Source organism: Salvia miltiorrhiza, chromosome 7 (genome assembly GCF_028751815.1).
Source record: "Salvia miltiorrhiza cultivar Shanhuang (shh) chromosome 7, IMPLAD_Smil_shh, whole genome shotgun sequence".
NCBI classification, from domain to species: Eukaryota; Viridiplantae; Streptophyta; class Magnoliopsida; order Lamiales; family Lamiaceae; genus Salvia; species Salvia miltiorrhiza.
Genome location: NC_080393.1, coordinates 50,972,520 through 50,997,231, shown reverse-complemented (window position 1 = coordinate 50,997,231; position 24,712 = coordinate 50,972,520). Strand labels below are relative to the sequence as shown.

Here is a 24,712-nt window from a genome sequence, read left to right as displayed (position 1 = left end):
AGATGAGAATTTAGATGTTTTGAGCTTGAGTTTTAAGATAACAGTACTACTTAATAGGAGTTTTGCTAAGTTATGTTTTGTTTATTTCTGTTGCTGGAGCCAAGTAGAGTTAGTTCCTAGAGTCACCTTTAAGTTCTCCTTATAGGTTGGCCAAGACTGTTGGCACTGCACGAAAGTGGACTGTTGTAAGATCGAACTCAGGAAAGATCGGATACGAGGACGAGGCGTACAGTATGTGGTACAGAGATACCCTAGCAGATTTTCAAACACATGTTCATAGACTATGAAAGGATGAAAGCCTTATGGTTGTTACTAGACTGGATGGCATCGTGCACCTAGTCCCCGTGCTACCAATCGAGTGGTAGGATTGAGCAAGGAAGAAAGCCACTCAATATGATGGGACATGTCGTCTTGAGCATTGGACCCACAGGAGATGGGATTTGTTACAGATACCCAGATTTTCTATGCGGATCTACTGACCGGATGCTTGTTTTCTACCAGGGACTCTAGAAGAGTGTAGTAGATATCGAGTCGATCCTTGAGTATCAGTTACCAAAGATGATAAAATGATAAACGATAATGAGGATGAGAAGTAGCCGAGAAGGGCTAGAGTTGATGAGGATGAGAAGAGAAGTTGATGTAGGCTAGAGCTAAGGATGATCTTGAGAGTATGCGCGGTACACCCTCGTTTTTGATTAGTTGCAATTACATTGCGATGTATATAACTTACTTAGGAGATACTGGTACTTGAGATTTTGACATGATGATAGATAAGCATGCGAATTTAGTACCCTACTGATGTTAAATAGATGGATGTTCCTAGTGTGCTAAAGTAGCAACTAAATGAGTTAACTGGTAGCAATTACCGTAGGAGGTCCAGACCGAGACATAGTACTATTAATGGTGTCGATTTAGAAGGGACATTACGATAGATACTATGGTTTTTGTAGGGTTTAAATAACCCCTTTATGTAAGCCCTCTAAAAAGAGGCATTCTACTGATGGATATATTAGGTTGACCAGAGTGGTCTTTTTGTTAGCATTTCGTGAGTGCTTATTGCCTTACAGATGAATGTTAAGGTGACCGTGAGGGTTTCCTTAAAGTTGAGTTAGTAAATTGAACTTGAGTTTTGAGGATGCTTAGAGCGTTGGTCGAGTTGAGTTTTCCTTTTGTGATTTCAAAAATGCCTCAAAGATGTCATCAAGAGTGTGATGTGAAGGATAGGCGGGATAATACTCCGCCACCACCACCGCAACATGAGAGGAGAGTAAAAAAAATATTGAACTTTCGAAACAAGAGTCTAGAACATAGGACCCTGAGTTTAAGCTTTTAGCTTGCTGGTGTGAACTTAAGTTTTGTTATGTATAGTATGTTGAGGGTTTAGAAGATACAGAATTTCCAAGTTCGGGATAGTATATCCCGTGTGACTGGGGAGTGATTATGTTGGACCTGGCCAGTCCGCATGATCCAAATCTCAGTAGACGTGTTTTGGGTTTATAAACCCATGTGTTTCAACTTTCGGTTGAAAAGCCAGATGGGTTCTTACTCTAGGTCATTTTTGTTCGACCTGGTAGTTACTTCATTCTACCCTCGGGTCATTCATTTGAGTCTCTTGAACAATTTTGTTTGCAACAATTTGTTTTGATGTCATTCTAGGGTTGAACCCTTACAACTTTTGAGTTATCCTAGTAGATTCTTTTGATGTATAAGACCAGTGAGAGGCACGTCAGAGGACTTTAACACCCGAGCAACTGGCAAACTACACTTGAGAACAATTGAAGACTACTCTTGAGAAGTATGTACAGAGGAGTACAGTAAGCAGCGAGAGGCTGATTATCGAAGTTTGATGCAAGGAAAGAAATCGGTTGTAGAGTATAATCGAGAATTCTGTGAGCTAACACGTTCGCTCATCAGAAGATGGATACTGATGAAGAGATGTCTGAGTTTTAAGTGCTGGTTTAAGGCAGGACTTTAAGGTAGTATGGGCAAGTTATTGGATGCACCAATTAGAATCCTGTTTAATACAGGAGCTTCGCATTCTTTAATTGGTTGAAGCATGTTACCTTCAAACTCGAACCAAAACAAGCTAGTCCCGAGTTGAGAGTAATCACTCCTGTAGGAAGAGCTACTACAGTTTCTCACATGATTTCTAACTTAGAGCTTGAGTTATGATCACTAAAGATGAAAACAAGAACCTTGCACTTAATGCCTATGTGGAACGTAGACATTATTCTAAGGATGGACTGGTTAGAAGAGAACTTTGCCCCGATTGATTGTAAGAAGAGACAAATAACTTTCCAACCACCTGGGAAGGAACAGACATGTTTTCACGACATTGATAGAAAGAAGAGAATTTCAATCATTTCGGCACTTCAGGCATCGAAATTGGTAAAGAAGAAAGGAGCACAAGCTTACCTAGTTTACTTGAATGATGAAGGAGAATCAAGTAAAAACTTTGAGGATGTAGTAGTGGTAAGGGAATATAGAGATGTATTTCCCGAGGTCTTACCAGGATTGCCACCAACAAGACAGTTGGAGTTCACTATCGACCTAGAACCTGGATCAGCACTAGTGTCGAAGGCACCCTATAGAATGGCGCCTAAGGAGCTACAAGAGCTGAAGATTCAGCTGCAAGAATTGCTCGAGTTAGGTTTTATTTGACCTAGTGTTTTTCCCGTGGGGAGCACCAGTCCTTTTTGTCAAAAAGAAGGATGACACGTTGAGAATGTGCATAGATTATCGAGAACTGAATAAATTGACACTCAAGAACAAATATGCTTTACCGAGGATAGACGACTTGTTTGATCAATTAAGAGGAGCGAGCTTTTTCTTAAAAGTTGACTTGAGATCAGATTACCACCAGTTGAAATTTTGACAGGAGGATACACCTAAGACAGCTTTTAAAATGAGGTATGAGCACTATGAGTTCATAGTTATGCCATTCGGTTTGACGAAGGCACCAGTAGTTTTCATGGATCACATGAATCGAGTGTTCCATCAATAACTGGATAAATTTATCCTAGTTTTCATAGATGATATTCTCATCTATTCGAAGAATGAGAATGAGCGCCAAAACATTTGAGAACGATGTTGGAAACGCTAAGAGTTGAGAAGCTTTTTGCCAAATTCACCAAGTGCGAGTTTTGGTTGAACGAAGTAACTTTTCTAGGACATATTGTATCATCCGAAGGAATTAAAGTTGACCCCGTCAAGGTACAAGTTGTACATGAGTAAAGATCACCAACTACGCCTAACGAGATTCGCAACTTTTTAGGTTTAGCAGGATACTATCAGAGGTTTATTAAAGGATTTTCCATGATAGCAAGACCGAGAAAAGAAGTTAAGTACAATTGGAAAGAGGAGTGTAAAGAGAGTTTTTAAGAGCTTAAAGGAAATTGACTACAGCACTAGTGCTGATAGTCCTAGAAATGGATAAAGAGTATACCATCTACGCAGATGCGTTAGAGAGTGGGCTAGGATGTGTTTTGATGCAAGAAGAAAGAGTTATAGTCTATGCATCACGATAACTTAGACCCCACGAGATAAATTATCCAACGCATGATTTAGAGCTTGCAGCCGTTGTGCATGCCCTGAAAATTTGGAGACATCATCTCTACGGAGTTAGATGTGAGATTTTCACGGACCACAAAACTTTGAAATACTTTTTCAAGCATAAGGATATTAACATGAGGCAAATGAGATGGCTCGAATTAGTAAAGGATGTTAACTGCGACATTAACTATCACCCTGGCAAGGCCAATGTAGTAGCCGGTGCATTGAGCCGAAAGGTCTCGTCAAAGTTAGGATGTCTTCTCACGAGAGGGGATGAGCTTATAAAGGACTTTGACAAGATGAGGATAGAGATGATAAAACCACCAGGGACGATAGCAAGTATTGTTGCGACGATGCCTAGTTTGAGGAAAATGGTGATTGAAGCACAAGGAAAGATGAGACAATGAACAATTTATGAGAAATGATAAGAGCAGGAGATCTCAAGAGTTACAAAAAAAAAAAAAATCAGACAATGCTATCTTATTTTAAGGGGAGAAGATGCATTCCCCGCGATGATGAACTTAAGAATACGATCATGAGTGAGACTCATGACACGCCTTACACCGCCCACCCAGGAGGCACAAAGATGTATCAGGTTGTGAAAAAAGAGATTTTTGTGGGACGGAATGAAACAAGACATAGCTTCGTTTGTAGAGCGATGCTTAGCTTGTCAGCAAGTGAAAGCATTACACCAACGACCCTATGGGAAGTTAAAACCGTTGGAGATTCCCGAGTGGAAATGGGATCACATAGCAATGGATTTTGTGACAGCTTTACCCAAAAGTCAAAGAGGAAATACAACAATTTGGGTGATTGTAGATCGACTAACAAAATCTGCCCATTTCATACCGATCCTAATCGCGTATGGACCAGATAAGTTAGCACAATTGTACGTTCGTGAGATTATAAGATTGCATTGAGTACCGGTGTAGATCACCTGAGAGAAAAAAAAAAATTTATTACATCACGTTTTTGGATGAGTTACAGAAAGAGTTGGGTACAAGGATGAATTTTAGCATAGCAGACGATAGAAGATATGATAAGAACTACTATCCTTGATAGAGGAGTACATCGGGAGAATGTGTTGCCACTACTTGAGTTTGCCTATAAGATGTGAGACAAAGTTTCGAGATAGGAGACAAAGTTTTCTTAAAGGTTTTACCCTCAAAGGGGATGAATAGATTTGGAGTTAAAGGACAGGTTAGACCCAGAGTTATAAGTCCTTACGAGATATTGCAAAAGATAGGTTCAATAGCGTATAGGTTGGCTTTGCCACTTAGCTTTGGAAATGTGCATAACGTGTTTCACGTGTCACAATTGAGAGGATATATATTTTCGACCCAAACCATGTGGTTTACTAAGAAGAAATGATCTTAGAACCAGACTTGAGTTATGAAGAGAGACCTCAGATGATGCTAGATCATAAAATTCGGCAATTGAGTAATAAGTCGATTGCATTGGATAAGGTCCAATGGAGATATGATAGTTAGAAAGAAGTGGAAAGAGAGTTTGAGGATAAGATGTGAGAGAAGTACCCGAAACATTTACAGGAGGTACAAATTTCGGGACGAAATTTATTTTAAGGGGGAGGGTATGTAACACCCGGGCTTTTGATGACGTGTTAATTGCTTAAGTTTGAGTAATTAGGGTTTAGATCCCTTGTTTGATTTACTTTGTAAAGAGATGAAGAGTTATATGAAGTTTTGTTGTTATATTTTAAAGATGTTGAGATGTTCTTTTGATGATGTGAGGATGATGTGGGATTTTATATCCGTATTTGAGTTTGAGTATTTGAATAATTCTAGATAATTATTTGAATGAGAACGGTGAACTCGGAAGTGAAATCTGAGTCCGTTAAGACGTTTTTGAAATTTTTGACTTTTTGACGATGAATAGTAAAGTACGGCTATTTCGTCTTTTTGTCGACTTTCAAAATCTTACGTGCACGTCGTCGAGAAATATTCTTAGTTTTTCGATACGAGTCCAATAATGAAAGTTTTTATTTTTGGACGATGAGTGAATAGTAAATCGGGATTTCTCGATAAACGTGTAAATCTCGTTTATCAGAATTTCGAGAACGAGCTTGTATTTTCTATATTTATATAGAATTACGAGTGTAATAAAAGTGAGTAGGAGTTGAGAGGGCGAGTAACGAAGAGTATGGGTAGTTAGTCGTTAAAACGAGACGAGACGAAACGAGATATTTAACGACTAACGGGTTAATATCCTAAATATCTAACCTACCCTACCCCTAACCACCCCCCCAACCGCCCAAACTCACTCACTCACACATATTACACGTTTGTTTCAGCCAAACACTTTTAACTCACACACACAACACCTAAAACACACACTAAACTCACGCATAACACCATTGTTGAGGAGTTGGAGCTTTTGACCTCCGATTTGAGCACCGAGACGAGCGCCGATCATCTTTTCGATCACGTATCTAAGTAGGTAAGATCTCTACCTACGTTTTGATGGTTTTCTTTTCGATTTTCGTCGACGTCGAAAAACGTCGATTCTCGACTTTATTTTGGAACGACGTCGGATCGTCGTGAAATTTTAGTATGTTGTTCTTGGGTAGATGTTGAGCATGTTTAATGAAGGGAGTAAGAACGGAACGAACCGTAGCTATGAAACCCATGAGGGCAGCCCCGTTTTTCACATATTAGCTTGTCTTTCGATTTTTGTTTGATCGTTTTGACTTGATATTTGTGCTTAGGGGTATGCTAGAATCGATATATATTAAATTCGTATTTTTCCAAGCACGAAAATTGTATAAATTTTTGGAGTATGATTATTTAAATTCGTGAAGTTTGAGACGTTGCTTAATGAATATTATTGCGTATATGTGTTCTACGATGTCACATGAGCATGCTAATTGATTTACAATTTATGGATGATAATTGTTGAACGAAATTAAAACTGGAATTCTGTCAAAATTTTACAGCAGTTTCAAGCTTATGTTTCGATGAGTTTTCATTGCTTGATGGCTCTGAAATTTTAGTATGTTTATCTATGATATGTGTATTTCGTCGCTGCAAAATTTCATGTCTTTTGGATGATGTTTGGTATTTTAAAGATATTTTGAAAAAATCCTTGACAGAATCTGTCAACTGTTGGTAGACTTCACAAAAACGTTTATATCTATTAATCCATGAAGGATTTTGCATCACCGTTTTTTTTAAACGAAACTAGACTTCAATACTTTTCTAAAAACATAAGATTTCGATTTTTATGACCTCTGAAACAGAGCAGTTTATTATTTCAAAAATGCCCTGTTCTGCTGTCATATTTTTCCAACAGTAAAAGTGTATGAGTTTCATTGTTTATTTGGCAGATCATATGAACGTTTTCTCTTGTGAAATTTTAACCAAATCTTCAAGGATACCTTTAGTTTTGGATGATTAAATTTGATGGAATTTTATTAAGGTTTGCCTTGGTTTCTAATGGCCTAAACAAAATTGGCAGAAACTGTCAATCTTTGACAGCCTGCACTAAAAGAGCAATATCTCCAAAAACCTTTAACCTTTTTGGTTAACTACCATTTTTAGAATGAACTACACTTCATGAAGTTTTTGAGATCAATTGGTATGAGAGTTTATGATGATTGAGTTGGTTGTTATGAATTTTTAAAGATGACACAAAAACAGCAAAACTTTCTAGAAAACAACTTGATTATATTTGTTTTGATGGATGATACGATATGACTAAATGGTGTGAGTTGTGAGAGTTATGATTAACGCACATAAATGTTGGTATCTGACACTCGAACAATTGGTGTCGAGTATAAATGATAGTTTACTGATAAAGAGTTTTGATGATTTTGAATTGTTTGGTTTGCGTTGAAAAGATGTCAAGATGTTAAGTTTTGAGTCGAGAGACGAGTTCACGTAGTGAGATTCACGCGTTGAAATCTCGTGGCTGACATTATATATGAATAGGTCATGCCGAAATTTTTAGTGAAATTAGAATTTGAGCATAGTCAATTCTTGTTGACCCGTGACTCAAATACATGCCTAATGGAAAGTTTAACTTTCTAATCGGTTAATTAGACGAGATGAGAGCGAATAGATCTGCTAAGAAAGTGGACTTTTCGATGTGTTAAATATTTCTTTTAATTGAAGAGCTGCTAATTATAACATAAGGATGTTATAATTAATGAGTAATGACGAGAGATAATAATTGTTATATTGATTAACAATCAAGAGAGATGAACATTAGAGATACTAATGTTTCATAAAAGAGATTAGATTATTAATCGAGGTTTCTTTTATAACTTCTCACCAATTCTTCATAACGATGAAGGTCCTTTTGGGAAGTAACGACTTGAGGGAGAAAGTGACGTTACTCATTGATACAGAGACACAACGAGGTGGGCATTACTTTTACTATACGTATATAGAGATCCCCTGCGTGTCGTAGGCCTCTTATACGAATGAATGCATGAGAAGATCTAACTGTTAATTTCAGTTTCATATATATATCAAATGAGTTTAAATGTTACGTTCAAGCAAGTTATTTCATGACAAAATCTTTGAGTTAAAGTTATTTCAAGTATTGTCTTGCCATAAAATGTTTAAATTTTAGTATGATATCTATCTGCTTTGGCTTTGCCAATGATGCAATCGAATTCGGGTCTTGAGCAGTTGATAGCTATCCTGCCAGGACTAGTGTACACCAGTGACCGTGAGTCATCTAGCGGGTTGGCCGGTCAAGTGACCGTGAGAGGTGGCCACCTCTCCGGCACAAAGTTCCAGATATGATAGATTACAAAAGAACTTAGTCTGATCAGACGAACTTTAAGAATCACAAATGAACTTAGTAAGCTTGGGCCTTTTTAGCGAAAAAAACTCCCTTGCTGTACTGTTTATGATGGCATGACAATTTACAGTTTTGAAGCATGTATTTTTATACCTAGGCATACGTGCCCACTGAGTGCTTTTATACTCAGCCCTGCATATGTTTTCTAAATGTGCAGGTTGAGCTGATGTGATGATGGTGCTGCAATGAGCGGAGTCTCCAGGGTTGTTAATAAATAGTTAACCTGTCTAGAATATGTCTTCATACATATGTCTAGCTACTTTCCGCTGCAAGATGTTGTTGATGTTATAGTATGTTATGTCATACTTTGAGTCTTAAGAGAATGGTTTCATACGATGTATAACTTGATTAATGATATTAATTAAGTTTTATGCTGTCTTTCATAGACTGTTTTCAATTGAGTATTAATGAATAAAAATGACGAGTTTTATTAAGATGAGTAAGTTTTACGGCTATAAATGACGCCCCTTTTCTTCCCCTTCTTCTTTAACCCCATCCCTAGTCGTGGATCACTCGGCCTAACTATCCATAGTTAGGGCGGGCTGTGACAACGAAACCGCACGAAATTAATGGGTTAGTAACACGCACGATAAGGTTTGGGTTATTATCGGGTCGACCTGATAAGGACCTGATAATTTCGGGTTGGGTTCGGGTCGGATTCAGGTAACCCGATAGTGATATTATTATTTTTATTAAATATTTATTTTAATTTTTTAATTTTTGATTTCTAATTTTTTATCTTCACTTCAGTTTAGGGTTTCAATATCTTCCATTCTTCCAACTTTCGCCGCACACCCAAGTTTATCTTCACTTTAGTTTAGTTTAGGGTTTCAATATCTTCCATTTTTTAACTATTGTTTCTTTTATTATACTGTTATGCCTCATTCTAAATTCCTCCTATGTCAATTGGATATGTTGAGCATATGTAACGAATCTTGTATTATTATTATTATTATTGTTGTTGTTGTGAATGAATCAAATCAAATTCGTGTTGTTATCAAGTTGTAATCGGATCGTGTTGTTATTTTATCGTGTCAACCCGATTCAAATCGTGTTGTTATCAGGTCGTTATCAGATCGTGTCGCTATCATGTCGTGTCAACCCGATTCAAATCGTGTTGATATCGGGTTCATGTCGGGTTCGGGTTTAGGTGTATCAGGTCAGGTTCGGGTTGGGTTCGAGCATTTTCTTATCAGGTCGGGTTCGGGTTTTGCCTTATCAGGTCGGGTCGATATCAGGTCGACCCGATAACGACCCGACCCGCACGATTTGTCAGCCCTAAGATAAATGTAAGATCTTTAATTTGGTATAAAAATTAAATATGAATTTAAAACAAATAAATTATTATACTTTAAAATTTTAAGATGTTTATTTTTTCTCTCTCCTCTTTTTTTTAATCAATTTTTCATAATTTTTGTCTTTTCTTATTTACATGGTTGTTTTAAGGTTGTCGTTATTATTAATATTTTTTCTCTCTCCTTCTCTACTACAAAATTTTGTTTTCACTCTCTTCTCTTTTGATAAAAAAATATCATTGAAACATTATATTTATATGTTGGATTATTTTATTAAGCATAACATAAAGATACCTTTAATTCTTTTGTGGAAATATCACATCTCCTTAATACTAAACAAACGTTTACTTTTTATCTTTGGTTCCCGACTGTATATAAATTTAGTGGCCTTTGCACATCAATTCTGAAATATATATTAAAATTATCTAATTATTATATATTTTTTTATTTTGCATACTCGCTTATTTTTTGGTCAAATTTTGTGCTGAAATACTATATGAAATCCTACGTACCATATTTATCGATTACTAATACAATGTTAATTTGGGCATATTAAAACAATGCCATTTACGTTTAAAATTAGCATCTAACTAAATAAATTAAGAATCGAAGTATTAAATTGAGAGAAAGTGAGACGAATGAAGCTGATGAGAGAAAATGATAAGAATATAAGAAATCAAAGTAATAGATAGAAACTCTTTTTGCTATAACAAATTTGATTAGATATAAGGATTAGGAGAAAACAAAAATAGGAATGAAAATAATTTTAGGGTTTTTTATTGTCTAACAGCCTGAAACGACGTTGTTTCCATCCAACCGACGTTATATCTATTTTACCACACGGTCATGTTTATGTCAAGTTGGGATTATATGAAAAATAGAATTCCAAAAATGTTTTTTTTTTTTTTTTTTTTTTTTTTTTTTTAAGATTGTGAATGAAGGTATTCAATTACTATATAATAATGATGTGTGATGTCAATTGTCATTCTAAGATAATTTAAATAGTTTACAAATAATTATAAATATACATTTATATACCATATTCAACATTATAATCAATAAAATTTTATAAACTTTGAAATTATACCTTTTAGCAAAAAATTGATTTTAGAAATGTATTTAAATATGTTTGAAGGAGAAAGCTAAAGCAAATTGATGTATTTCAGTTTTATTGGGATTTGTTTTTTGACATCAAATAATTATTCAATTCTTTTATTAGTATTCTAAAAAATTCTAATAATATATTTTATTTTCCTACTGATCAATTGAAGCTTGTCTAATAAGATGACATAGGAAATGAGCTAAACTTAGAAAAAATAATTTTATGCATGATTAGCTCATATTTTAAAAATATTGAATACTTTTTTTATTATTATTTCTTCGTTTCTTTTAATTTGAATGATGTGTTTATTCTAACTTTAGGGAAGAAAACAAAGTTTTCCATCAAATAGGTGGAAAATTAAAAATGATACTTTTGAAAATTATAAAATAAAATTAAGGATCTTTACTTAGTAATTGATGTTGATTATTTTATTTTTTAAGAAAAAATAATTTACATTTACTTATATTCTAACTATATTTAATATTTATTTTTTATTTATTTGATACATCATTTATTTATTTTTTGATAAATTAACATGATTAAATAAAGAAATTTAAAGGCCGTGCCACATGGGACTCGAACCCAAGACCTTCAGTTTTAGACATTAACCCCTAATCACTTAGCCGATACACACACTACATCGTTTAATGATGCAAAGTTATGTTCGCCGTGCATCGCACGGACGAGTGTACTAGTTTATGTCGAAAGATGAGATAAAATCCATCCCTATACTGCTTTTTCTTTTCCTTCAGCTAATACTATCCATTACATGAGGGGTAGCAAAGCAAAAACAAAAAACAAGCTAACTCTAAGAGATCACATGGTTTAGGATCAATTGGTATAACATATCATGAAATTTTACCATCGAAAATCATCAAGAAAATACAAGATGACATATTGCAAAATACATGGTTCTCTCTTATTATCAACACATCCAACCAAACCAAACTCCAATTTACATGACAAAAAAATATATATATAGTTAGCTTACTATGCCTAATACCTGTGCCAAATGCCACCACTGAACCCTGAGACGTCTCTAACCGGCACACCGTGCCGGTCCAGACGGCCCGACCCCGGGTAGGCACTCGTGCAGAGGCTCGCATGCATTTTCTGTGCGCTCGCCCTTGCATCGGCATCCCTCTGCACGGTATACCTATTCACCGAGTTCGACCTCTCCCACTGAGAGCTTGACCTCTCCCACTGCGGCCTCTGCTTCGGAGCACTCACGGACCTCGCCTTCGCCCTTGAGGACTCTGTATAAGCCATGTAACTCGGATGCTCCGTGCAGCTGCTGCTCAGGCAGCTCTTGGTGGGCGTGAAGAGCGCCCTTCTCATGCTCCCGTCCATTGATGAGTAGGCCGGGCTGTTGTTGGCCGTGTAGAAGGGGCTTCCGTTTCCGTCTAGGGCTAATGTGAGGGGGCTCAGGGTTGTACTCAGCCACGTGGTTTGGTGGTTCGTGTTCGTGTTTGGTCTTCCCGTGTCCACTTCCAGAACCTTGTCGCCCTGCTCTTCATCCACACGGACGATCCTGGTGATGAAGGAGCCTTGATCCATTTGTGCCCTCTCGCCCTTCCTCCTCTCCATCCAGTGATGGATCAGGGGCGAGGGCGAGGGTGACTTGTCTGGATCAAACACGAGGTTCTTGTTTGGTCTTGACATGTTCCTCTGCATCTCAACGCGATGCTGGTGGTACTGTTTGGTGCCCCTGGCCAGCATTGCATGCTCCTGTGGCGCCCGAGCCTGAATATCCAATACATGTTTAAATATTGAGAAATTCAAAAGGTATTATACATTAACTTATTCAATGTCTTACCGTGTGGTTGAAGCGAGAGGACCTCGTGCTTTCCTCGACGGGATGTCGCCCAGCACGTGCTCTGGCCTGAGCACGCACAAGCGCCTGCAGCTGTCGCAACTTGTCCACGTTCTGCTTCCGCAAAATGTGACCTCTCACCAGCGCTTGGAGCTTAACCAACGCCCTCAGCGCCCGTAGAGCTCTTCTCGACTACGTGTGTTCAAACAAAGGCGTCATCAGTAACGATTCAAATTAAAAATTGAGTGACAGATGACAATTATTTGAGGTTGTTAGAGCAACAAATTAATAAAAGTCCAAATGATTAATCAGACATCTCACCATTGCAATGAAGTGAAGATAAAGTAACCCAATGAGATGAGAAAAGGTATCTGGAAAGATAAATTGGTTTCACTAAAAGCTCAAAGATGTGTCACCTTTTTATTTTACTTTTTCTGTTGCAGTGTAACTTTCTTGAAACTACTGTAGCTACTTACCTTCCTTCACCAATAAACTATGGAAACAAGATTCCTAGTAGCCTTTTGTACTTAACTAGCCACGTCTTGAAAAAATCTAGTAAAAAGATATACTCCACATGCTTTTAGAAGTAGAAGGAAAGCTACTATACAAAGGTTGTTACTAAGTCTCAAATACTAGAAAAGCATCACAAAAAATTTACCTTTTTCTTTTGCTCTATTTAGCTTTGTGAATGCAAATTAAATAACGTTCCATTATAGTCAAGACAGCGAGACAAAAACAACCCCAGAAATCATACAAAATATTATTGCTCATTAATACGTCCAGCTATTTTTCACTGCATTAGACGGCGTCGTTTATATAGAAAACAGACTCTACGTTACAACTCATTCCATTATTTCAGTTTAGAAAATTAAATGGCTAATAATACATACACAAATACACACAGCATGGAGTGAGAGAGAGGAAGGTTACGAGATAAGCGCGAAAATGAGATTGAATCACAACGGCGGCCCGCTCCTCCCGGCCCCCGTAACCGACGCCGTTTTGGGCACCATGCGCGCCGCCGCCGCTCGTGAGATGGGCTACCGCCGCGGCAGCATGGGCCGCTGCGACGGCGGCCTCGGCGACGGCGGCGGTGGCGGCGGCTACGGCGATGGCCTGCCTGCTGGTCTCGTCGTCGTCGAGATAGCCGCCCGGAGCGACGGCGTGGTGGGATCGGCGGCGGTGTTTGGCCTTGGGAAAGCTCCATCTCTTCTTGGAGGGCGGATTCTGGGTCGGGTCGGCGCTCGGGTCGGGCTTCTTGAAGCCCAGCAAGCCTCTAAACCATTTGGAAGCTCTGCCCATTTCGTGTTAGAGGTGATTTGCAGGGCGGAGCATGGAGCATTTCTAGAGAGAGAGAGAGAGAGAGAGAGAGAGTGTGGAGCGAGAGTTGGGGAGTGAGGTGAAATGGTCAAAACCGAGAAAAGAAATATAAACATGGGATTAGCAAAGGAATTTATGGAATTATCGTAGTGTGATATGGAAGTCTATACCTACTAAGGAATGATGGGGTTTATTTATTTATGGCGCACCCGTTTATAACTTCTTTCGCTATTATTTGCAACTATTTTCTTACTATTATTGCAAGTGTTGCCTCCTATTATTGCATCCGTCCGCATTAATCAAACTATTTGAATTAATGATGGGTAATTTGGTCTCAAAACATAAAAAATAATGGCTGAGTTGTTTTTTATTTTGTTTTTTAATATCGATAATAATTTTTTGCTCTTTGGATGTAGATCTGTTTTCCCGACACACGCATATGTCCAGGTGATTAGGGGAGATAGCCTATATGGAATGAAAAAAAGATGAAAACTAGTCATTGACAATTGTTATCAATGATCGGAAATGCTAGCCACTTTTTAGGAACGTTTACATTCGACGATTAGTCTTAATAGATAAAAAATAGTAACATTAATATATTTTGATGAATTAGAACTTTGAGATATCCCAAGATCTTTGATTATTTTTATCGTTTGAATTAATTTTGTTCGATTCTTATTCCATTGAAATGGTGAGATTGAAAAAATTCTACTATTAAGAATAAAAATATTCAATCATCCATCTTATCAATAAGTAAACACCTCTCAATGAATTGATTTAATAAGATAATAAAAATAAAACTACCCTTGCAAATCTCACACTCTCTCTCTCCATCCACCGATCTTCCTCAGATCCTACCGTCATTGATGATCGGCCACGACGCTGCTGCAGTCTGCCACCGCACATCCACCTCTTTTTCATTATCTCAATTTCTTTTCCCTCATCCACTATTGATAAATTCTGGTGTCGTTTCACAATGTATGATTTCATTTGAATCGTGTATTTTAAAATCGTGTATTATTGAATCAAAATATTGTATAATGAATCGATCGTCACTTCGATGGAGTCGACGCCAGCAGATTCGTCGGTGGTGGTGGGGCGAGTGGCAAGTTCAGTCGAGGACGGTGAAAAATTAGGCTTTTATTATTTTATTCAAATTAAGTATATTTTGGTAATAGTGGCTAGTAATTTTATTAACAACAACGACTACTATTCTTCTTCTTAATTCCAAATGGGCTAGTTTGAACTTGCCCCTCTCTCTTTATATATATATTCCGATAAATGTTAGCCTAGGCCCCAATGAATTTAGGATTTTAGAAAGATATTGTTATGACGAAATGTTTCAAAAGTTTAAGTTTCACCAAAATTTTGTAGATTTGTCCCTATCCATCAACTTTAGTTCTACAGTCTTCTTTCGATTGTTCAAATTCATTACTATGGAAATGGATAATCTGATATGCACATTGGCACATCAGGTGATTTCGTGCACTCAAATGTTGTCGTTTGATTGCTTTTCTCATCTTTTTCCCTAATTTCGCTGTTTTTCTTTATGGGCTTATGCATTCTTTTGATTGTAAATTTATTATGAAAAAAATTAACAATAAAAAAATAAAGTGAAATTTTTTTATCACCACTTTTTAAAAAAATTTCATGCATGTTCTTTAAGGAATAAAATATGAGAAAATATATATTATCACACCTCTATCTTATTATTTGCTTTTTATCCCTTTAAATAGAGGAATAATATAAATGAGATATGATTTATTATTTAAAGTAAAGATCATATTTTTTATACTATTTTAGTTTGTTTGTTTTGAATTGTACTATATTTATACACTCTTTATATTATATAAACCTTTTAACCAAAGAGATAAAAGGAAAGTACAAAATTATAACACCCTCCCGTCAATAAAAATATTATTTTAATAAATTAATATAGTATCTGAAAAAACTTACCGACAAAGGTACCTCCATCGGTAACTGCTTCGTCGATTGGTCATCGAAACAAAATCTCCATCGATATTCCGTCGATCATGACCGACGGAAACATATATGCCGTAGAGTTTGTCGGTAGAGATGGCAACGGGCCGGATCTGGGCCGGGTCTGGCCAATACCAGATCCAGATCCATTTTCATATACCAGATCCAAATCCAGATCCAGATCCGTGGATCTAAAAATTTTGGATCCAGATCCAGATCTGCGGGTCCACGGGTCCAGATCCATGGATCTACTATTTTTAAATTAAATTAAAAAAAATTCACAAAATCAACAACATCTAATTTCCATCATGAAAAACATAACACAAAATACTTTTATCTAATTACTTTTAGTTTTTATTCTTTTGAATATAGTAAACTAAATATAAAATATAAAAATATATATATAAAATAAAACGGATCCATGGGTCGGATTTGGGCCGGATCCGGATCTAAAATTTCAAGATCCAGATCCAGATTCGTTTTCAAAGCTGAGATCCAGATCCAGATCCAAATCCGTCGGGTCCAAAAAATTGAGATCCAGATCCGTAAAAACGGATCTGGATCCACGGATCTGGACCGGGTCCAAGATCCACTATCATCTCTATTTGTCGGTGTCCGAAAGTAATCCATGCAATGCTAAGTGAAAAGATGTTGCAAGGAATTTCGCTCTCATTATTTTTTATGTGAAATATCTAAGCGATTGAACCTCTTATGTGTAAATGTAAATATAAGTGTAAGGAAATAAAGATAGGATTCTATGTGAAATATGAACCCTTTATGTGGAAGTGTAAGCAAAGTTTACAAGGAATGAAACTTAGGATTCAACCTACTCCACTCTCTTCTCTCCTAACTCAAAAAATAAGGATGCATTTATTTTAGAGGATTAGTTTTGATAGATAAAAATAGTAAGGTTAATATTTTGTTTACTTTGATGAATTGCAATTTTGAAATATTCTGAGACCTTTGATTATTTCTATCATGCATTCAAGTTAGTTTTGTTTAATTTTTATCCCATAAAAAAGGAAGGATTAAAGATATTATACTCTTGAATATAAAAATACTCAACCAGCCACAAATTAAGGTGTACTATCGAAAGACATAAGAAATGAGCATCAAATTCACAAATTTTCTAAAAGCTAATAGAAAGAAAAACTCTAAAGACCAACCTCGGTAAAGCCTTTTTCGGGCTTTTTCTACAGCTTACTGGTGCGCTAGTAGCTGGGGCCTGGATGGTCAGGTCTCATTGGTAGCTCCGTAGTTGAGGAGAGCTCCACGCTCTCGTCTGCTAGCATTGAGAAACGTTTGGGTTTTTCTTCATCGTTGTGGCCGTTCTTGCTGCTGGGTGGTCGTGGTTTGTGGCAGGGCAATGGTCAGGCTAGAGCTCCGTTCGCTTTCTTGTCCCCCGGGGTCGATGTTCTTATGTTCTTGATGTTTTCTTAGACAGTCACTTTTTTTGCTTTCCAGGATTTTTCCTTTGGATTTTTCATGGAAAAGTTTTAACGAGACCGGACTCTTAGTTGGCGTTCTTATGTTCATGATGTTTTCTTAGACATACACTCTTTTTCCTTTTTAGAATTTTTTTCTTTGGGTTTTTCCTGAAAAGATTTTAACGAGACCTGCCCTCAGTTGGCGTTCTTGTGCTCTCGATGGATTTTTCTTGAGTTTTCGTTTTTTCCTATTGGTCAATAAAATTTCAATTCATCGTTAAAGTCTCTTAAAATAAATCCAAAAATATTTGCGAGGATGAACAATACTCCTATAGAAGTACAAATAACCAAATGACCAAACAAACGCAAAACTAAGCAAACCAAAGATTATTACTTTTCCTCAAAAAAAGCAAACCATTGATATGTCAAATTGTCTATAAATAAAATAAAAGGTCAACACGATAATATATTGAAGAGAATGAACCTGAAAGATGACCAAGTAGGCTTCGAAGCAAGATTTTTGGAGACTTGATTACATTACCTAAAAATGTGAGAAAATATCTTTTATTATTTTTATTATTATTGATGTTTTTTTTCACGAGTTTTCGTCGGAAAGATTTCGATGAGACTTGATCATTAATTTGCGTCCTTGGGCTCTTAATAATTTTTTTTATAAGTTATTTTTATAAAATCTCTATTTCATCATATCTCATATTTAAAATCAAGTGCATCGCTCATTTTCATCTTCTTTTTAAAGTTCCCATTAAATATACAATTTCGTCAAAAATTTATGATTTTTATAAACTTAAAATTAATTTTTGAGCGATTGAATTACTCCCCATTCATACAAAATCTAATGGATAATCTAATGGGGTTTGGATGAAAATGTGATTGAGCAGTTGAGGCAGAGGCAGTTCCCAAAAGGCTCTGATCTTTTCTAAGTCTGCCAACTCTGACTCGACAAGACCAGACAACTTCATTCATTTTACAATCTCACAAAGTCGCATCACGTGCTTCCATTTTCCCGCCCATTGCCCCCACCAAATTTATTACTAGTAATTTCCCTTTTCATTCATGCATTCACCAATTCATATTTCTTTTTGCCTCAACAAAAAAAAAAAAAATCATACTATTTCTTTGGCTTAACAATTTTTTAGTATTATTAGATAAAAATGCTTATATTATTACTCTCTCCGTCCCACGAAGCATGACACAGTTTCCTTTTTGGTTTGTCCCATGAAACTTGATCTGTTTTTAAAATGGCAAAAAAATTACTATTCATTCATTTTTTCACCTATCACATTTAACATACAAAATACCAATTTCTTAATTTTCGTGCCGAAAAAAACTAGGTCATGCTTCATGGGTGGAGAGAGTAGATTATAATGAAAAATATTTATTATTATAAAATATTGATTTTATGTCTAAATTTAAATGAAGGATCTAATACTCCATCCGTTAACATTTCTTAAAACTCGTATCACTTACAAATGTTCGTGTTTTTGTGAGACGGAGGGAGTATATTCCAAAAAATTGATGGGTTTGCATTTTTTTAGAAAAGCTTTGTATTTTTCTTACACAAGTATAATTGTATAAAAAAGTGTTTTAAAAAATATAATAATTGCTGAATTACAACACTTTCAATTAACATGATTGAATTATTTGTCATTTTTATTTTCATTTAAATTAGTATTAAATACTACTCTATTCATTCATGAAAGATCTTCTTAGGACAGAGTGACACATGTTTTAAGAAAAAGTTGTTGAATATATTGACAGTGGAAAAAATTTTGTTGAGTTTCACTACAACAAAAAGTGGTCGTAACGACCGAATTTAACGACCGAAACGTACTATCGTTAATTCTCGACGTTAACAACCAAATTTTAAAATCTAACGACCGATTTTATTAATTATTTTATTTTTAATTTTTTCAATCTTAACGACCGAAAATAAACGGTCGTTGGCTCCTAATGACCGTTTTAATGACAGAAAACCGATCGTTAACAGTTTAAATTTATTTTTGAATTAATTTTCAGCTAACGACCATTTGAAACAGTCATAATTTTTTTTTTGAAATTCATTTTTTTTTTAATTTCCGTATGAATTTAGCGATCGTTTTCTTAACAGTCGTTATAATTATTAATGAATTTATATTTAGTGAATATTAACGACCGATTAACGACTGAATTTTCAGTCTTTAATAATCGAAAAAAATAACGATCGAAAATTTGATCGTTCATTCGAAACTCGGTCGTTAACGCCCTAGGTTATACTTAGTGATGTGTTCGTGAATAATTCCCATAATAAAAGCTGGATAAGAGTCGATAAAAGCAGTAAAGTGAGAGAGTTTTTTTATTAGAAAAGAGTTATGAGTACAAGTAAAGAGTAAGAATCCCCCCTTTCTTCTATGTACAAGTGCCTTATTTATAGGAATGAGAATAAACCTAAGGCTTTTAGGCCCTTTAGACCTCTAAATCCCATTAGCCCAACCCCCCTAATACTGCTCTACAGCCTGGAATCGAGCTATTAGAGCTGGTGTGTTCCAGATGTGGTATATGCCTGAACTGGTGTATGCCCAAGTTAGTGTATGCCAGAACTAGAAGGTGGAGCCGAGCTTGCCCAGCCGAGAGTCAAGTCAATCCTGTATCAAATATCAGAGATGGCCATAATAATAATAATAATAATAATAATTAGAAATATTTCTGTACTGATGTGCATAGCGCTGATGTATATTTTACTCCTCATCAGCTACTCTCCCCCAGTCTAGTTGAACAGGGTCTCCTTTCGTGTTCAACTGGTAAAGTGTTGTGTAGAGTCAGCATTATGCTGCTTTCTCAAGTAGAGTTCAAGTATTACAACCCTGCAGCCCTGTATCTTATCCAGGATTAAGTATTATAGGTTTGTAAAGTAATCAAAGGCAAAATATTACACCTCTGCTATTTGTGAGCACAAAAATATTCCAACCCTGTCGAAATATTTAAAAATAACAATAATAAGAAGCATAGAGAAATTTTCTTTCGAACGTGCTCGTTGAGCCATTCTTTGATTACTATAATTGTGCCTATGGGCGACGATAAGGAGTGTATACCCTTTGTCCCGCGCATAAATGTAAGGCTGGAAGTCCCACTTAGATAAGCCTGGCCGTTAAGTGCCCTCTTATATTGAGAATTCCCGTGAATGAACGCGAGACTGTTGCGTCCCATCCTCTCAAAGAAACCCCGAAATGGTTAAGGGCTGTCGAGCCTAGACTGCATGGCCAGCTTTATGCCTTCATTCCCGCAAAGCTGGGCGATCACGCCTTTTTTGATAATGAGCTAGTGTTGAAATACCAACCTAGATAACCCTGAATTCGCAAAGCAAAGTAAGACACGATTAGTCAAAAACTTGACCATAGTTGGTCCCAAAATCTATAGAATAAATCCCAAATTGAAGCAAAACAGTTATTTCGACATGAATCAATTTTAGCATAATTAGTCCCAAATGATCAAAGCATCGAGTGAACTTCATTAACTCAGATAATTATTCCCCAATCATCTTAACTTACCAATCTTCTTTAAAGCAAGCATATATCATTAAATACATGAAATTTTCAAAGTGATCAGAGGACAATATGTATTCCAGCCAATTTAACACAACTAACATAATCCATCCCCAAAATGATAGGTTCATCTAAAACAAAAACTTATAGAGCTGACTGGAAATAGACTGACAGAGCTGACTGAAAATAGACCGACAGAGCTGAAATTGCCAGAGCTGAAATTGCCAAAGCTCAATTAAACCAAAGATATCACATAATCGACTCTCATATGCATATGGACCCAAGTTAACTTCACAAAATCAAATCTCCAAGGAGTAGACTTTAAGTTAACCAAGACAAGAAATATCATGCCAACAAATAGATGGATGAATAAATCTAATGCAGAAAATTCAACAAAGTAAAAGGGGGTATAGCTAACTTAGCTTCTATTCATGGCCATGTTCGTCCTTGATTTAAGTCTTTGCCGACCATGTCTGATGTGGCATATTGGAAGCCTTTCCCGAAAATCCCTTTGTATAATGATTAGCAATTAGTCCACGAATATGGAACGTTAGAATGGCATGCACAGCTGTCATATGACTAGGATATGAGAGGTGACGGGGGTATACACCCTCAAGATGTAACATCCTCAAGAATAAAATATATATGTGTATAATCTGTCCAGCTGCACCCCTCTTCTGACCTCATCCGCAACATATTTTGTTGTCTTATCGCAAAGTTCACCACAATTGTTCAATCTATCATTGCTTCGAAGCATATTCCAAAAGGTATGTTGCCCCCAAAACTAGGTATTCTCCCTATTATTCTCCCAGGCTGCCGCCTTCCTCTCATTAGCCCAAACATAAATGCAGGGTTGAAAATTTCCTAGACGTTCTTGGCAAGTACCGAACAAGGCTATCAGTTCTGCGAACAAGCTCAAACATTATTCCTCTCAGTTCAGAAAATCGCTCGAATAAACGCAGCGCTGGAATCCATGTTCTGCAAAGAAGTCCCGAGCATGGCTGTTTTAGGATCGTAGCAGAGCTGAAAATTCCTGCTCCAAGAAGTCCCGGTTAGGGTTGTAATCTCGAGCAATCCGAGCAAGGCTGGGGACCCGCTGCGTGAAGAGACCCGACAGGGCTGAAAAATCCGGTCAAGAAGACCCGGACAAGTTTGGAAAAATCTGTCAAGAAAACCCAAACAGGGCTGTCATGCTTCCACCTCAACCCCTGAGTCTTGTGAATATTTTCAGCTCTGGATTTTTCAGGTCAACAATTCCTATTGTCTCCAGGACTCACTTTATCCACTCCTGTTGAGATAGCTTTGGCAGCCATTGTTGCAGAACTCCCACACGCAAAGACCATGCATGGTTGGATCGCTGCGCTGAGTAGGTAATCTCGCCAAGGGCTACGAGTCCTGTTAAATTGATGTGTCCCTAGCAGGGCTGTAAATCCCCTCCGTTAAGACGTTGTATCGTAAGACTGAGCTGAATTTCTCCTCCTTCCTTTCCCTATTTACAAACAGGCCCCATCAACCCAAGACTCGGATGAATGCAGAGCCGACAATCCCGAGAAGTCCCAAACGGGGCTGAGAGTTCCTCGTTCTGCCAAAAGATGGTAATAATAATAAGAGTAAATTACACCACCACAAACTTATTTCAGGGCAGATTATCCAATGAAGACGTATATGGAAACATATCCCGATAATGCAAGTGTCATTCTCATGTAAGTTCAATAGTGACACATGTAGCTCGCGGCTGAGGCAGCTTCTAAAATTTAATGCCCATGCTAAGGCAGCTCTGGGAGCTCGCGCTTAGGCAGCTTCTAAATCTTAAGTGCTCGCGCTACTACTGACATTGGGATCCAGTGTAGGCAGCTGCCCCATACTAAGCCAGCTTTGGGAGCTCGAACTTAGGCAGCATCTAAAAAATTTAACCCTCATGATGCCCGTGTTAAGGCAGCTCTGGGAGCTCGCGCTTAGGCGACTTCTAGGTCCTAAGTGCTCGCGCTACTACCAGCATTGGGATCCGGTGTAGGCAGCTGCCCGCGCTTGATGGGTTAAGAGAACATCATATTAGCGAAGATAAAGATTTGACGCAATTATTTATTACTCATACACATCCTGTCGTGTATGTTGATCACTACAATGTTGAAGAGTCACATGTAGAAGCAAACGAGAGTATGGTCCAAGAAAAATTGGGACAAGAGGTCTACATCATTTCATTTGAATACCCTTAAGGGTATAAATATGATTCGCAATCCTAACAGTAGGTTGATGAAGGATGGGAATCAATTGAGAGATATTATTCGGTAAATTGGTTGGCTGATGAACATAAAGGTGGGCAGAATACCACTTCTTAGCAGACCACTGCATCACAGTCCTGACACATTAGGATCATCAATAAAATCTTGTCACATGGTCAAGATTGGCAGAACACTACATCATAGTCTTGGGGATTTTGGGATCAACCACAAATCACTATGATGCATGGTAAAGAGTGACAAAACACTGCTTCACAATCCTAGACACCTTAGCAATAAGGTGCAACCGCGCATGCATGGTAAAGATTGGATAAAACAAGGGGAACTCGCATGGTCAATAATCAAACTTAGTCGTAGATGAAGATGAGGTGGATGAAGACGAAACTGATACGAACGCTTTTAAAGACTTGACAAATTAAAAGCATAAAAGATTTACGTCGATGAAGTTTGCAACTTGGATTTGTTAAGAAGGTGGTTTAGACAGATTAATTTCCTTGATAAACTCAATAGGCATGGTGTTTAGAGAGTTGTAAATGAGATAGTCGTTCACTTTCCAAACCCTGAATTTAAAGAGTTTTGTTTTAATATGTTAGAGCTTCCATTGTTAAAAGTCAAAAGGTAACGAATAATAATGATTCGGTCTATTGAGCAATTTTCAAGATATTCTCCTTTCAATTAATTTAGGTAGCCATTCCTCATTAAATAAAAAAAATGAGCTAGATAGCTAGTTATATGTCAGTGACAATCATGTTGTTGTCACTACAAACATATCTATTGTGAGACTATTTTCTTTCGTAAAAAAATCTCATTTTTTAGATTATGCTTATAGACAACCTATCTTAACCCGACTTTTTAATAAAAATATCTTTTATCTCTTTTCCATACACAAAATCTATAATTCAATAACTTTTATGTTTTATTAATAACCTGTTTAAACCTAAAATATATTTTATTATACCATTATTTATTGTTTTATATTTTTATAATTACTTTAGGGTATCAATTATGTCATGACACATGTCATGATAATGAGAGAGAGTTGAATAACTTTTTTTTTATAAATTACACAAGTAAAATAAAGAAATTTAAAGATTGCATCACAATGTACTCGAACCAAAAACCTCAGGCCTTAGGCATTAACCACCTACCTATCGCTGAGCCAATACAAGCGTACATAGAGTTGAATAACTTGAATAACCAAAGATTGGTTTGTGCACTTTGCACATAACCGATTATTAATTGTTTTTTATTTTGTCTTCTTTTTTTACAATTTTTTTTGTCTTTAGCAACAACTTTCAATAATTGATCATGGATATTGTAGTCTTATGCTATCCACCTAGATTGATAAGTTTTTTTATATATACTTCATTCGTCCACAAAATGAGTACCCATATTTCTTTTTTGGTCTGTTCACTGAATGAGTACTAATTTCTTTTTTTGATAAGTGTATCCCACATAACCACTCACAATAAAAATGAGTCTCTTATTCCATTCACACACTTAATCAATTTATTAAAATTCGTGTCACACCCCAAACAGGTACTAATTTCGTAGATAGAGAGAGTATTGTTTTACCTTCCTTTTTTTTTAAAGAAAAATTAGAAAGGACCTTAGATT

General features: G+C 36.6%; 1 protein-coding gene and 1 long non-coding RNA gene across 2 annotated transcripts; one reads left to right on the top strand and one right to left on the bottom strand.

The window, feature by feature from the left end:
* The first annotated feature begins 5,525 nt into the window (after window positions 1-5,525).
* On the top strand, window positions 5,526-8,762 carry LOC130994682 (uncharacterized). Its single transcript, XR_009091872.1, has 2 exons — window positions 5,526-6,009; window positions 8,537-8,762. It is a non-coding gene; the product is annotated as an uncharacterized LOC130994682 (long non-coding RNA).
* Window positions 8,763-11,600: 2,838 nt separating this feature from the next.
* On the bottom strand, window positions 11,601-14,037 carry LOC130994681 (protein IQ-DOMAIN 22-like). The gene is made up of 3 exons (XM_057919751.1): window positions 13,520-14,037; window positions 12,593-12,781; window positions 11,601-12,519 (listed from the first exon to the last, which is right to left on the bottom strand). The coding sequence occupies exons 1-3, from the start codon at window positions 13,889-13,891 to the stop codon at window positions 11,773-11,775; spliced, it is 1,308 nt and encodes a 435-aa protein (XP_057775734.1). The 5' UTR covers window positions 13,892-14,037; the 3' UTR covers window positions 11,601-11,772.
* Between the last annotated feature and the right edge of the window lie 10,675 nt (window positions 14,038-24,712).